This window comes from Pholcus phalangioides, unplaced genomic scaffold, assembly GCF_987345545.1.
Source record: "Pholcus phalangioides strain wild (caught in Gottingen) unplaced genomic scaffold, Ppha-v1.0 ptg000011l_1, whole genome shotgun sequence".
NCBI lineage: Eukaryota > Metazoa > Arthropoda > Arachnida > Araneae > Pholcidae > Pholcus > Pholcus phalangioides.
This window is the reverse complement of record NW_028301604.1, coordinates 21,777,002-21,793,867: the sequence shown is the minus strand read 5'-3', so window position 1 is coordinate 21,793,867 and position 16,866 is coordinate 21,777,002. Positions and strand designations below refer to the sequence as shown.

General features: G+C 33.5%; 1 protein-coding gene across 1 annotated transcript in view; it reads left to right on the top strand.

Annotated features, from left to right (window-relative positions):
* Nucleotides 1–8,122, top strand: part of LOC149080218 (poly [ADP-ribose] polymerase 2-like) — a 45,764-nt gene extending 37,642 nt beyond the window's left edge. The window contains exons 11-12 of the mRNA XM_089239284.1: nucleotides 17–147; nucleotides 7,618–8,122. Coding sequence (XP_089095410.1) covers nucleotides 17–147; nucleotides 7,618–7,774 — 288 coding nt within the window. The 3' untranslated portion in view covers nucleotides 7,775–8,122. The remainder of the gene's footprint in view (nucleotides 1–16; nucleotides 148–7,617) is intronic.
* Nucleotides 8,123–16,866: the final 8,744 nt, after the last annotated feature.

Below are 16,866 nucleotides of genomic sequence, written 5' to 3'. Positions count from 1 at the left end.
ACTATTTATTCTTTAGGTTTCTCTTGGAGAAGAAAATATTCTTTATTCAGCTGATTACAATGCTAAGAACGATACAAAAAAGAAAGGAAAAAACAGTGTTAAAGGAATGGGTAAATTAGTTCCAGAGCCTGCTAAAATGCGTAAAAAGTAAGAGATTTTGATATTTTATATAATTTTAAATTATTTTTCAATTTATCTGGAACAACCTTTTCCCATCATATAATTTTTTTTTCTATACTTGTAGAAAAGTAGTGACTTATACACAGAAATCAGAGTGGATGCTTGCTTCTTAATATCTTGATGGCATGTAAAGCACTTTTTATCCAGGAAGTGCTGTTTGGGAAAGGCAATAATCAGTAAAGGCAATATCTAGAAGACATGTTAGATGTGATGGAAGTTCTCATTCTCACTTCAAATTTTATTACTAGTTATTATTGTACAGCTCATTATTTGACAATGAAGCCCATGGGGTATCGAAAATCCTCTATTATTCACTTCACCAATTTAATAGAATTGCATGACTGTGGTCTTGTGAGTAGTAATATCTCTGGGCAACTCCAGAATGCTTGCATGTAGATTAGACTTTGCTAAAGCCTTTAAAATTTCCACATTGGCCATTGATGGTCTGCCACTTCTCGAAAAGTCTGACAAATAAACTTCCTCTCTAGAAACTACCTGAAGCAGTGGCATGGGATTAACATTTTAATTTTTCTTAACATCGATAAACAAAAATGCATACATCAACATTGTTAAATATGCTTTTTTGTCATCTCCATTTTTACCAGCGCTTAAAATCAACAAATTTTTCTTAATCATGTGCAGTGGATACAGAATGGTATCCAATCCAAAAGTCTGAAGACTGTGGCCACCGATAGAATACACAAATTAGTTAAAGTTTGGATGTTTAAAATACTTTCAGCCATCTTCCTCTTATATAGTTACAATGAGTTTACTTGTAGAGCATGATTGAACAGTGTGCACAGTATGTTTTTCTGAAGCTAGTCATCTTTATTCTTCAATATAATTTTTTGTGGGCTTCAATGAGCTAGATTATTTTCATCAATAAATGTTTTCAATGAAACAAAATTTCAAAAAGCTCCACAAATTTTTGGCAAATAATAGAAGCAAGTGGTGACTTCTAAGTGGCAAAAAAATTATATCCACAAAAGGTATGAGAGAAATATATCACTGTGGGGCCATCATATGGAATTGCAAAATGAACACTGATTTTTAGGTGAGAATTTGAGCAAAAAAACCTTTAAGAATGTTCTTTGGTTTTATATACATTTAATCTTGCAAAAGGTCTCTATGAATGCATGAAGGAATATCATATGGAAGGTAAGATTGAATCAGAATATTATAGTCATAAATGTTAGCAAATTGATGATGATGTGTGGATTCAAGCAAGTACAATCTGTCTTCCTAAATGGAATGATAAATAAAAGTGCAGATAAGAGGATGAAATGTAGAGATGGCACAAGGGAATTGCTATGAATGTGATTTGGTTTGTGATACAGTAAAACCTCTCTTTTGCGGTCACCAGCAGAGGACAAAAAAATTGCCTGTAAAAGATTGGTAACTGTTAATCAGGGGTTTGAAATGCATACTTTTATTATACAAGGAGAAAATATTATTTGGCTGTAAAACTGGTGTCTGTTAATAGGGGTTTCACTGTGTTACTGATCTGTTATTCGCATTTGTGAAGCTGTTATTCAGTAGAACCATTGGAACTTTGATTTTCAGCAACAGTAGCATAGCTGGAGGGGAAACACTCCCTCTGATTGCTTACATTGGTGCCTATTTTCCTAAATAACTTTTGATTCCCCCTGAAAAAAATTTACAAAGAAATTGAACTTTTTTGAAAACATCATTTACATGCTTCCTGTTGTATTTTCGTTGTGACTGGGTTTGTGCTATTCATTTGAGAGAAGAGAGAGAAAAGTGTAGGGTTTTCCTAACTATCATTTTTTTTTTAAATTGCTTTCAAGATCTTCATCCAATATCATGGTCAAAGCAGCCCCCCCTTCTAAAGGAACCTTGCCTACTTTGTGAAACTTTTTTTAGTCCGCTGTTGATCATTGTGGGTAGAGCTCCTAGAATCGCCTTTTTTAGGAAACTCAGTTCTAAAGACTAAATGATTGATCTGGCCATTCTAGTGTTAAACGAAGCTCTACAAGACCACCTCACAACAGAATGAGCATTTGGACTGTTTTTGATTTTGAAAAATGTTGCGATCTCAAAAATATTTGAAGTATGCAATCAGATTCCCTGGACAGATAGTAATGATCTCTTGGGAATACGTGATGATCACATTAATATTTCAAGAAAAAGAAAAGGTGACTTAATTATTTCTAGTTGTATATGTATAAATTGTATATGTTTCCTCTATGTGGCATGCTTTTATGTATTTGCTTTTGGGTTTATTCCCACTGAAGACCAGGGCCGTATTTATATTTCTGCCGCCTGTGGGCTATACAAATTTTGCCGCCCCCTACTATTTTAGTCTAACTTTTTACCCCCCCCCTCTTCCACCCCTCCCATGCCATTACTAATAAATTATAAACAAACAAAAGACAAAAAAGTGGTACTGTATATAGTTGCTCCTAAATTTCACTTTTCTGTCCTGTATTCGTATCCTATTCCGATCTGTAATGATTGCCATATAACAGGAGGGAGGGACAGCTCAACCTCCTGCCCGTAGGCGTCCACACATCGATGAAAAACACTGATAAATTTTATTAAATTGTATGGTACATACATTCGCATATGAATTTATCTTGGCACCATTGATTGGTGCGTACTTGGTTATAGTCTAGCAACAAAATCAATAAAGCATTACATAATATCTATACATATTATCATTATCCGCACATCCTAAAGTGTATTTTGAAATAATAAAATACTTTTTCAAAATTTTTACGTGGACCTATTAAAATTTTAGACGGGCCCTACCAGTGGTTTATGCACTCGTGTGATTTGAACGTGCTTGCATTACTTGAATGTACAGAGTGTCCCACAATCATCTGACAGTTTTCAAAATGGGAATAGCAAGAAAACGGGGACAGATATTTGAGTCATTCTTGTGGAATGTACCGTATATACTCATGTATAAGCCTAGTTTTTTTGTGGAAAAATTTGTTCCTCAAGTGGAGGGGTTGGCTTATACTCGGGTCAGTTTTTGATGAGGAAATATCGACCCCACAATCAGTGGTCATTTTTGTAGCAGTGTTCAAGAAACCAGCATTATTGGTATGGGATATATTCGAACCCCACAGAACTGATAATGTCAAAGCCGAGGCAAAGAAATCGAAAATATCATTGGCTTTGATACCAGGGTGGGCTAACGTCGATTGTAAAGTCTTTAGATGTGAGCATCAACAAGTCTCTCAAAGACTATTTGAGGAATTTGTGGATCGAATGGATGACTTCTGATGATAAAGAAACTACAAAAAGTGGTGCTTTGAAGGAACCTGACATTGGCCTAGTGTGCCAATGGGTACATGAGGCGTGGAATTCTGTTTCCACCTAAATTATCATCCGATCCTTTAAAAAGTGTTGCATCAGCAATGCGATGGACGGAATTGAACTATGCTCTTTGAAAGTGACAATGGCGATGACAGCCCAGATGAAGATAAAAACGGAGATGCCGCACCCCCCTATGATGATCCGATGGATTACCATGAGCTTGGAGACTTAAAAGAAACGGATTAAAAAGATTGAATAATTTTATATTATAAATTTTCATAAGCTATTCATTTTGCATGAAAATATAAGAATTTTATTTCTTTGAAATATGCACGGATCTTTTTTGATCGGCTTATACACAGGTTTTCAATTTATTGCGGATTTGATGGTCCTGAAGTGGGAGTTCAGCTTATACACGAGTATATACGGTAAATGTGCTTACTCAGGAATTTCTGCTACGTCATTCATGTTTCAAGGGATTGTATAGTTATTAAAATTTGAAAAAAAATTTACTTTATATATGGACAACCTGCACCCAAAAACCGAATTAAAAAGTTGTTGTCCTGTGTCTTCTGATGCCAATGAATAAATTTCCACGTTCCTAAGTGCAATATCTGCAAAGATATCTGAATTCAAAAATCGGAGAAAAGTTGGGAAAGAAGCGTTGTTTGTTAGTTTTTGCTGCTTTTTCCCAATTTTCCTCTGGTTTTCGATTTCAAATATCTCAGTGAATACTTAGAAACAAGGAAATTCTTATTAATTAAACTGCTTTTGTTCTTTTTTTTTCTATGCTATTGAAAGCTACATAATAATGTAAAAAATTCTTCGAAAAGTTAATTTAGTATTTAAAAGGTTACAGTAATAAATATTTTATAGATTTTTCTCCTGTGCTACAGAACTCAGTTTTTGCGAAAATTTTTTTACATGATATTCAAAAATGAGCCACGTTCAAATCAGTGACCAAAAATGCATCATGAAACTTCATGATTTCCAAAACTTAGCATGTTCATCGATTTCCAGAAAAATTTCCATAATTTTGATTATAAGAATAATAAAATTTATTATATTAAATTGATTCTAAATACGAATTAATATGGGATTTACTGAGTGGCAATTAATTTTTTTTATTAGAATTAAAAACAAAATGAGCAATAACTAACATATATTTTATTGTGGTCTTTTGTTTCGATATTTCATTGCGTACGTTGTTTTATTGCGGTGCATGTAGTTTAACACAGTACTGTATTTCTTGGAATAAGCACCAGATGTATGTATGCGTCGCTGTATCGGAAAAAAACCCATCAATATATGAATGGCATTATGTTTATGAACTTAACATAAGGCCCTGCATCCGCCGCACATTTCTGATATAAAATTCATTAAATGCTTATTTTTAATTTCGGAAATAATTGCTAAATGCTTAGTAATGCCTGTCAAATGCTTGCCGATTTTAAAAACGTGACTCTGTTAATTGACAGTTGAATATAATGTGATTCAATAGGCCAATCTCTTGGAAATTTTTTTTTGAAACGAAAATGAACATATGCATCACATCTCTCTCAGTGTAAGCACCACCAGTCTCTAAAATCATGTTTTTCAAAACGTAGACAATGAGATGCTCGTTCCATGAAATAAGAGATTAATATAAGATACTGGACCGAATTGCCTCACACGGGTAATAATAATTAACTATAAGATAAAACCCCCGAAACCATGCTGTCAATCCGCTCATGACTCAAAGATTTGAGCATTTTTAAGTTCACGTCCTTATTCTGTAGAACTTGGCATACTCTTAAATTTTTCATTTTTGTAATTGGTTGGCAAAGATAATGATTTTTTTTATTAATGCGTAGGCTTCACCCGGACACAACCCGAGGACCTCGTGACAAGTAGATCTCTTAACAATTTGCGAGAGTTGGTGTACAAATTGGTAGGCAGGAATTCTTAGCTGGTAGAGAGGGTCGCTCAGAAAAATCAGTTTGTCAAAATGGCTCAAGCTAACTTTATAGAACTGGCATGAAATCTTATCCCAAAAACTCAGCATTAATATTGGCTCGCTTCGTTCAGCCATTTAAACATTTAAAATAAATTTTATATTTGCTTATGAGGTAACTTCTATTAAAAATATTTTTCTCCGATTCATTTCAGTTGAATTTGTACATTAACTTTTATTTTGTTGCTTGAAAGACAACTCGACACACAGATAATTTCAATTTATCTTCTGAACTTTCTAATAATTTTTAATTACTTTTTTTTCATTTGAATTAGGTGTAGTTTTTAAAAGCCTTGGACTTTATTATGAATTCAACTACAACATAAAACATGTAGTGCAAATATATAAAAAATTGTAATATAAAATGTTTGAAGTTATTATTTTGAATGCTAATTATCAAAAGGCATTATTACTTACCAACTATTTCTTTTACATTTTATCCATTTCTTTGTTTTATTCTCTCTTTTTGAATGCATTTCTTATCCCTTTTGAAACATTTAATTTTTTATTTCTGATAAAAGTCCTTATCCTAGAGCAAATGTGGATAGCTAGCTTGTGGGCATATATCAAAGAATTCCATCTCTCTTTAGAAATAGGTTTCTAACATGACAATTTATTGACTGACAATTTTTTTTTTTTGTTTCTAACATGACAAGCATCAAAAACTGGTTTAAACCATCGAAAACAGTAAAAAACCTAAATAAATACTTTTGGATAGTGTTTTGAACACAATAGAGGTATATAACATGATGAAAAACTTAACTTTTTTGAATATTACAATGTTTTATTTTTAAATACTAATTTATTACAAGAACTAAAAATATTAATTGTAATGTGCAATTTTTTTAATTTTTCAACACATGGAGAGTCTAGAACATTTTATCTAAACTACTGATTACTTGTTTTCAATTTACTAAGCAAAATAAAGCTGTTTATGGGCGCGGTAACCCAGGTTGATAAGATACGCTCCTTAAGTGCCAAAGGATGTATAGAGGTGTCACGAGTTTGACACCTGGTTCGTCCTTGTCAGAAAACTTTCCTGACACGGGTACAACAGAAACTGCAATATGACCACAGAAAAAATTGCTACCACAAGGAGTCCCCCATCGAGGGGTTAGCGCACCAACCTCTCGATGAGTGTAAAAACAAGCCGTCATTTAGGGGGTCAGGGCAACAACAGTCCTGAATCATTCTTCATGTCTCTGACAGCACCGTTAATCCACCAAAAGAAAGTTTTTATCCAAGAAATTTATTCGAGAATCGTTCTTGCATGTTGTAATCGCAAAAGTCACATTTGTTTGTCACTGATTTACACCAGAATCACAAAAAATATAATATCCACGCATTCCAGTGACACTAAAACTACACTAGAGACAAGAAATCTCTCACTTAACATTAAAATAAGCAAATAAAATTTAAAATTATCCCCTTCAATACAGTATGTTTTATAAGCTGATATCATCTGTAAGAAAAAAAAAGTAGCAGCGCCGTGAGATGCCACACAGCAGCTCACACCCTACTGAGCCAAGGCAGCAAGTGCAATATCAAAACAGCCTTTGCTATATAGTCATGGGCCAAAGTAGCTTGCATTTACGGTATACTAAAATATTAACAATTTTAAAATTGATTTAAGAAATAAAAATTAATTGAATCAGAAGTAAATTTAATTAACATGCAAAATAAACATTATACAAATACAAATACAACGCCACAACAGGCAAAATGCCCAACGAGGTGGCTGATAAAAAAAATGCCCATAAAAATATGGATGTCAATAAAAAAATTAAATACATTACATTAGAAAAATTTAGATTTTTTTATTGATATTTAAAATACTTAATGAATCCTTAATTTTAAATTTAAATTCGTGCATTAGGAATAGAAAAAGGTGCCTTTTCCAATTTTGCTCCCCCATTGACAAAAGCCTGGCTACGCCACTGCTCAGTGAATTGTGTTGCCTCATTCCTTGAACTTCTGGAATGCTTCATGAGACGGGTCAAAAGAAAAATGTTAAAACAAAGTTGAATGGCATCTCTCCTCCCCAAACTTTAATATTACAGCATAACCTTTTGAGATGGACTGTATTTATCTTATGAGTTTGCATAAAAGTTAGAAATATTACTGAGTGATTTCTTTTATAACATTTTATTTATATACAGGTCTGGTATTAAAATACCAATTGGTAAACCTGTCAAAGTATGTGAGAGTCCAGATGATCTATCCAAGTATGAGCTCAACTATAATGAATATATCATTTACGATGTAAATCAAGTAAAGCTTCGTTACTTGATAAATCTAAAATTTATTTTTGCATGATGACCTACTCAAATAAATCATTGTATTGTTCCTATGTTTCTTATACTTTTTAAATTTAAACCACGGTAAAACCTAGTCCTTATGTAGATAGCAGCTGATATTTTTTATTTTTTTATGAAAACTTGGTGGATTTTTAAACTTTTGAATGAGCATGTCATGTTTTTTCCATATTTTATTTTGAGTTTCATGTGTGCTTTTTAATTCAAATTTTGTCATTTGTGGGTTAACATTCATCATGATAAAAGTTACTGGTTGAACTTTTTGTTTCTAAAATTGTTTTTGTCCTAAAAGAAACATTTTTGGCTGAACTTGAACTACCCCCCCCCCCCTCCTTTTCCCATAATACAATAGAGAACCTCAGACATTCAAACATCTTGTATCCAGAACAGCCAATGTAATTTTTTACACATGAATTTTCTAATATATAAGCAGACTGAAAGGGTGTTCACAAGGCTGGCAGCCAAAGGAATAGTGCAAATAATTTGTGAGCAAATTTTATTGCACTACTTAACTTTTTTTTAATTATGTCAATTAAGCGAGCAAATTTCTACATTGTTTTTCCTTAGCCTGACTATTTCTACTGAAATACTGTCAAACCTCATTAAGATGAAGTGGAAAAACACTAGAAATATTATGTACTAACTGAAAAAACAGCAATTTGTATTAAATAAGTTCATCTTAACAAGATTAAACTATATGTGCTTGCATCGGAAATGGGTTTAGTTGTGATTGTGTTGAAGTGTTTTCCAAAACCAGAAGGTCACAAAATAAGCTATAGATGTTTCATCAATATCATCCATAGTTTGAAAAAAATAATATTGAATGCTCATTTTTTTGGCAAGCAATGTTAAATTGTAGGAAACTGAAGTTTTCTTGACTTTTTCTTCATTTTGTGACTATTTAGTATTTAAAAACCCTCAGAAGCCATCCATATAGAAAAATGAATTGGCAAGCTTTTTTCACTTGTAAATTAAATTCAATAGTTTCTTGTTGGATAAATCCTTGCATGGATGCATCAAATGCTTGGTTTTGTGAACAGATTGTTTTTTATTCTTGTATGCTAATGAAAATATGAAAAATATTGTTATAACGGCACAGATAATTTATTAGCATAGAAAAAATATATGACAGAATGTAAATGTATGAAACTGATATGTACAATGCATATATTCAAGATCATTTTGTAACCAGCAGGATTTATATTTCAGGTTTTATATAAATAGTAACAGTTTATTTTATGAGAAACAACAATTCAGTTCAGAATAAGAAGGGAAAAAAGAATTCTCAAAATATAACTTGACAATTTCAATGCACAAAAGATAATAATAGCTAGATACTTGTATTCACAACATAAGTAACTGCAACCAACAAGTATATTAACAATCATATTGACAATTGTTTTTTAATTATTATTTTTTTATTTTTGTGCTTGATCCAACTTATAAATTTTTCTTATGTTAGACTTTTGAAATGGTATAAGAGAAAATTATTTGTCTGTTATATGCATCTAATGCAAAATTGCACATATACTTTATAGGTTAGCAGCAAGCGCGTTAATGTGTAATACATTGAACTTACTAAAAGATAATAAATTGATATTTTATGCATGAATATTTGTCACAAATTTTTTGTTTTGTATGCTGTTTGAAATTGCTAGATTTTTTCTGTTGACTCAGTCAATTACAAAAAATTAAATTTTTGATGCTTTTCAAAGCAACTTTTGATGCTTCTCCCAGCCCACATATTTTGCATAACATGTTACAAGATTTCTGAAAAACAATCGTTAGTTATAAATTATAAATAAAAATTTATTAAAAAATATATATTTCTTTGTGTGCTTGTAAATTAAAATAAAAATGCATAACATCAGAATAGTAATGGGACTCTCACTGTATTTACACAAACAAGGCTCCTCTAACTTAATCTAATACCTCTTATAGTATAATCATTGGCTCCCGTTTGATGGCCAAAGCAAAAGAAATAATTTCTATTCATCACAAAACAGCCGTAACAAGAAACAAACTTTGTTGCACTGGGCAAGTATCCATTTTGGCATTCCCCCTCCTCGTAATTTTTAGTGAATAAAAAGCAAACTTGGTGCCTTTCTGGTCCAATGCCCGGGGCATCAGACCTCCCTACCTTCCCTTAGTTATGGCCCTGGCTCAAAATGAGAAATAACATTTTCAGAGTTGCCAACTTGTCCGTAGTTTCTACGATTGGCGCAATAAACTATGGAGCTACAGGAGACACTCTTAATAGTACGAAAATCAGTTTTAAAAAAATTGGGTCTTTGAGTTTTTCTTGCGGTGTTTTACATATTTTTATTATTTTTTAAAATTGCACCAATCTTCACTATAACGTTAAAATCGTATATGCTTGTGAGAGAAATCAAGATAAAACAAACTCTTAGCCGGTCTGTTTTGTCTGTGTGCGGAAGGCAATCAGTAAAGCCGTGTCTAAACCTGCCACTCTACTTGATACCCAAACCCACAAAAAACTGAGTTTTTTTTTTGTCAAAACCGCTCCACGCTGTCGGCTAAAAACAGGTTTTTGAGTGGTTCAGCACGGCGAGTCTGAACCCTCCTTTATTTGCATAGTGCATGGTTGAGCTCAAGGAACTTGTGTCAAAGAATGTTTCGTCATAGGTACTGATACAAAGACGATGGGGAGGGGGGGCCTAGGGTTGCTAGATGTCCATATATGCGGCCCACAAGGTTGTATGCAGGTTGGGATTGCATTGAATATTCGTGAATTATTAAGGGATTCTGCACACTCGGAAATTTATTTTGGGAGGTGGGGGCGCTCATGTAGCCTGAACTGTCTAGGTTCCAGTGCCAATGAGGTGCTGTATTTAATGAACTTTGAATTAAAATTTAAAAAAATAAATTTTTGATTATTTTTTATTGTACTATGATTATGGTGTCCTGGGGAGTATCCCCATGGCAAGACTGAACATTCATCACTACTGATAAGCTTCAAGCTAATATTGGCATGTCTGCTTTTTTTTCCCCACGAAATGATATGCGAAATGCAATAGTGGTGGGAGAGATTGAGGGAAGGCTTTAAAATTTAATTTGTGCAAATGCCGAAGAATGCAAATTTTTCTTATGACATCAAAACGATTTTTTTCCCATTAGCAAATAGTTAGCAATGTTAATTGGTGCATTCATTCTGATGAGAGCAACAGACATGCTTCAAATGCTAATGATAAATGTGATGCCCAGGGACGTCTCAAGAACACAAGTTCTTTGACCTGGATGAAAACACCAGCCTCCGAATTGATATCACTTATTCCTGAAACTCTTGGTACTTGTAGCTCTGTAATAGCAAGAGAAAAGAGGATTCATATTTATCACTGCTGACATACTCTGAAGTACGATATGTTGGAATGGTTGAAGTGATGCCACGTGAGCCGTTATCTTGATCATTTATGTACTATCAGCAACTCTTTGAAACAAGGTCATATACAGGGGAAAGGATCTTTGTTTTTTCCCCAAAACTTAAAGAAATATAGCTGATATACAATAGGATCTCTCTTCCAATCCAGCCCTCCTTTATCCAGATTTTCCCCAAAAAGGCTTGGAAAAAAAAAACCCATTTTTTTTTCTTTGTCAGGGCTGTATTGAGAGGAAAAAAAACTTTTCACCGCACTTGCTGATGAGAGCATTTTTTTTTAAAGCCAAATTTACTACTATAAAGGGGGAAAAAATTAGGAAAACGTTTCTTTCGTGGTTTGTAAAATATACTTGAAATTCTACCCTTGACAGTATATAAATTTCAACACCACATGTAGCCTATGGGTTTGATACTCCTGTTGTGATTTTATTAGTAATTCACTATTGGTTCTATAAAACTCAATATTTATATTTTTGATTGCAATTTATTTATATAATATTTAAAAAATTATTCCTATATATATCAATGTGTAATGCAACATTTTTCTATGAAGTACCTTAACAGATTCAACATACAATACTTATTTTCTCACTAGTTCCCTAATATCCTCCTTGTTTATCTGGATTTTTCTTTAACTGGCTGACCCTGTCTTGATTAGGCCGGATAAAAGAGATTCAACTGTATATATGAAATTGAGTCAGTATATCAATATCAGTTTAGATACTCAAATAAAATTTCTGGCTACGACCTTGAATGTCAGCAGTGTGACACTGACTGTTCAGGGACATAGGTATGAGATTTATAGCTACAGCAATCAAACACAATTTAATTTTTGTGGACAATGATGGATTATTCTAACTGGGTAAAAAAAAATTTGATTTAGTCTGCATATTTCCCCCACAATGAACCGCATTAACCATGTCTCAGACATATTGGGTAATAAATATCTGTCAATTTTTGCCTCCACGCAGTCTATCCATCAGTTAAAAACTGCTCTTCTGCAGGAGTGAGAACAATGCGATTCATTTATATCACCCTTTTAATTACTATTACTCACCTTATGGAAATTTTTTTCATAATTTTTTGTAGTGTATGATAATATACCCTTAAAAATACTAACTTAATTACCTAAATACTAACTGAAAACTTTAATGTGCACAATTCGACCTTTTTTGGGCCAAAAATAAATGGTACCCTTTTAGGAACGTTGGATTTATCCATAGTGAAGTAGATATGCTCAATCTAAGGCACCTATAAAGGGCATTTCTAGGGACTCTAGATAGACTCAACGTTTATAATTAGAGATCTCTCTTTTTTTAGTGGTTAAAGGTAAATGATACTGGCTTTATACTTTGCATTCTTTATTTAACTTATTGAACAATACACCTATATATGCTATTTACAAGCTGCTGTACTTCAGTTATGTTTATCTTTAATGCATAATCTGAATAGGTGGTTAAATGTAATACTTTTATAGTTACATGGCCTACTTGTAATATTCAAATTTTTCACAATTAGATACCCAAGTTATTTGAAATCATTGCTTACTTGAAGCTGACTAATATTGAGGTGTTCACACCGTAGAATCTTTATAAATATATGTTGATTTTTTTTCTAACGTAAATAACAGATGTGTGGATGTGATGTCAAGTGACTATACGCTACAAGACAAAATTGCTCGCAATCCTCCTTAGCGATATTAAATGTGGAAGTAATTGCTTCAGTCCTAAAACAATGATGAATACTAGGGAAAAGAAAAGATGGCAACGCATCACCGATTTAGTACAGAACAAAACCCTGCGTATGTGAATAGTAATTTGTCGGTTCTCATCTATGCCAGTTCACTAATGACAATAAGTAGTAAATTATGAAGGTGTGTTCTATATTTGTGTATGGCATGCAGTGTGATGTAAGGTGGGAAAATTCAGAGTGGAGCCAACAGTGCACAAAAATAAAAAGGTTTCCCCTCACATGTTTATTCAGAAAAAACATAAGTTACATTGCGACCACCTCCTATTTTTGACATCATCTGCGTATAGCTAATGAAATAAGGCAAGAGTTGCTAGCTAACTTAGTGCAAATACATATAACTTGAGTTGTAAGCATTCTGAAAAATGTAATGGTCATTTTTTTTTTTTCAAAGGTTAAACAAGTTATTTTTCAGATTTTTAAAGGGGGACGATGGTCTGCTTTCTAGCCATGCATCATTGTATGTACAAAACTCTGCAGTCTGTGAAATATTCATATTGGTTTTCTGTGGTTTTCGTGAATGCGAGCCAATCTCTCTTTTGAAAAGTCTTGCCACAGAGAGCAACAGTCCTATAATGATACAAATATTCAATCATTACACTTCACTTCTGAAATATAGATGGCAGCACTGAAAAATCAGACACAACACTAGATATGCACTCAAGACTGTTAGGTACATAGACTCACACTTCTGGCACAACTCACTAAGTAGTAAATTGCCTATGGCGATAGGCCTGAATTGTGCTCAGTTTGAAAGAAAAAGAAAGCTATTGAACTGACTGCAGTCTGCTTGTCTCTTAGATAAATCTAGCAACCTTCCAGAATCATCTTGAAAAGAAGAAAATTCTTTCAAATTCATCTTCAATTCAGAATTTTCTTCCAAATTCATTTTGCTGCGTCCCAGACTAAATAAAACCCTTTTTCCTGGTAAACTGCTGGTGGTCATATTAATGTGACTCAACTGTGTTATATATTTTTTCTTGAGTTTTTTGTTTATTCATAAGCATGTTTTTTTTAATGTTGAAAATGTTAAAATTTATTGAAAACCGATTGTATCTTTTTCCCCATTTCAGGACCAAACATAAAGAAGGACATTTTGTTCTCTCATGAAGGGCAGAAAATCTGCTTTGAGGACAGAACCTCACCCAAATACCAAGGGCTATGTGAATGGGGGGAGGGGGCATGCCCCCAAAACTATGATTTTCGGGAATGTATTCCCCCAACAAGGTTCTAGAAAACATATCCTGTAACAAATGAAAAACACATAACAAAACAAAAGTCTTGAATATTTGTTAAATTATAACAAAAACGAGAATGCATGCCGCAAAAGTTTAGTCACAAATTTTAAATAATCTTTTTTTATAAATCATGTAAATAATTTAGTATCGTATATGATTGCCAATTGCTTTTTATAGACGATCTTCCTTTGAAAGTACAAGATTTTAGCAATTCTAGACAAATCAAACTGCTTTCTCAATGATGTTTTCAACCACTGAAACCGAAAAATATTGTTTTTTATTGCCATACGTGACATGTGTAAGGCCGGTATTACACTATAAAAGTTTGATAAAATCCCTCTTATAAAACTTAAAAAGTCCATGGGTTACATTACAGCAAATGCAACCGATAAGCTTATTGGTTGAATTTTTCATGTTTTATAGTGTAATCTCAGCCTAAGGGTACCACATAAGTTTTCTATGGAGTTGACGTTTGGACTGAAGGCTGGCCAATCTAGAACAGAGACATTTTTGGCTCTGAACCATTTTTTCGTTAAATCTTAAGTATGAACGGAAGCATTATCCTGCTGAAAAGTCCAACGTGAACCACCTAATATCCATCCAAATGGTAATAAATAGCTTTCAAATGTTTCTTGGTAGATTTCTGAATTCTGACTGCCATTTAGGCACTGTAGCCCAGGTCGATAAGATACTCGCCTAAAGTACCGAAGGATGTTTAGAGGTGTCGCGAGTTTGATACCCGTATCATCCTTGTCAGAAACTTTCCTGGCACATGGATACAACAGAAACGGTGACACAACCACAGAAAAAGATTGCTACCGCAGTGAGTCCCGCAACGAGGGGTATAAAAAAAACTGCCGTTCTCTCTGAATCAGCAATAAATTGTAGGCCTCTGTCTAATCAGCAATCGTGTACAGAAAATGACTGTGGTGCGGCAAAAATGATCATAATGATCAGAACTGACTGCCATTTAAGTCTGTCCATCATAACCAAACGCTCCCCCTGCCATTACCGAACTTCCACCTTTCTGCCTTCTGTTTCTAGTTTTTGGACTCTCTTAGATCATGCCCATTATAAGCATAACCCATCTGGGCCATCTAAATTCCACTTTTCATCACTGAAGAGTATACGCAGCCATTCATCTAAATACGAGACATGGCCTCGAGCCCAGTCCAATCGCGCTTGCCCATGATGAGGTTTCGAGAAGGGTATACGAATCATTTTGCTCTTAGTGAATAACCGACTTCGTGAATTCGTCTACGAACAGTTTCTCTCGAAATATTCAATTCTGGTCTATGTTTTATTTCACAAGCAGAGTTATTTTGTTGCGAAGCTAGTTTTTGTATTTTTCTGTCGTCATGTAAACTGGTTACTCTGAGTTTTCTAGATCTCTGGATTTTGGTTTATAATGCTTACCCATGTGCTAGCACTCTAGATACTTCGTTTACATCGATTGAATTCAATAGAAATTTCAGAAACAGATTTACCTTGTGACTTGAGTACCCATATCCTCAATAATTCCTTATTTGAGAGCTGAGTGGATTTTGGCATGATGCTTGACTCGCTTAGGGCCGTATTCACCGACATGATTTAAACTAGTCACGATTTTTGGATAAGAGATCAATATAGATTGGTTAAAAACCTGAATTTAACCAATCCGTGTCGATCTCTTATCAAAAAATTGTGACTAGTTTAAACCACGTCGGTGAATACCTCCCTTAATCATTCAAAGTTCGTATACCAACAATGAGAAACGCCCGTTGTGACGTAAATCTACGTGGCATATTCAAATTTGCATACATCTGATTGTGTGCCTATATGTTTAAGGCATGAATTTTTTTTTTTTTTTTTTGAAGTTTTAGTGTTTTATAAAACCTTCACACCTCATTTACTCTAGAATGCATGGTTTCTGATCTTGGATAAAATTATTAACAAAATCCATCAGCTACTTTTAATTTTATTAAAGAACAAATTGTGTGCTTGCACTTTTGTGCTGCACTGTAGATAGTTACTGTTTTACTAGCCTGAATAGTGAGTACGTAAAGATGTTAAAATACTGTATGTATTATAATATACGCTTCTATCATACTTTAGCATTTACCACTTTTTTCGAGAAAATTTTTGCTAGCAATCTTATAAAAGCAAATCATTTTTCATTCACGCAGAGTGCATGTAAAAATCGGTTATGCCTATATGTGCACTTCAACTTTAAGTACGACTGATCTTTCCTTTTCGTTTCAAAGTTGGAGCACCAAAATTTAAAATTTTACCGCTATGAGAACTGCAAACAATCCTGCCTAGCATAGAGCTATGCATCACGTTCATAAATTCAGCTCCCACTCACGTAAATTTCACTACCCGGTGTAAACTTGCTATACAACTTGTATATTAAATGCATCGATTGAGCAATCTTGAAAACAATGTAAGTGCCATATGGGCTAGCATTTATATAAGAGGATAAATAATAATTATCTTAATTGAATCGAACATTTTTTTTTTCACTGCAAGCTTTACTTCTTTCGTTACGACAAAATGCTGTTGAAAGATTGTTTCTGCATCGCCTTATTTCTCGTTTCGAAAGCATCATATACCATTTGTTTCGTCTACGTTGTTAATGCGTGGGAAACAAAATGTTTTTGTAAACCATTCCCACAAGTTCTTACAGGGTGTCTTGACTCAAATGAAAAAAAAAATAGTTTCGGTTCTTAA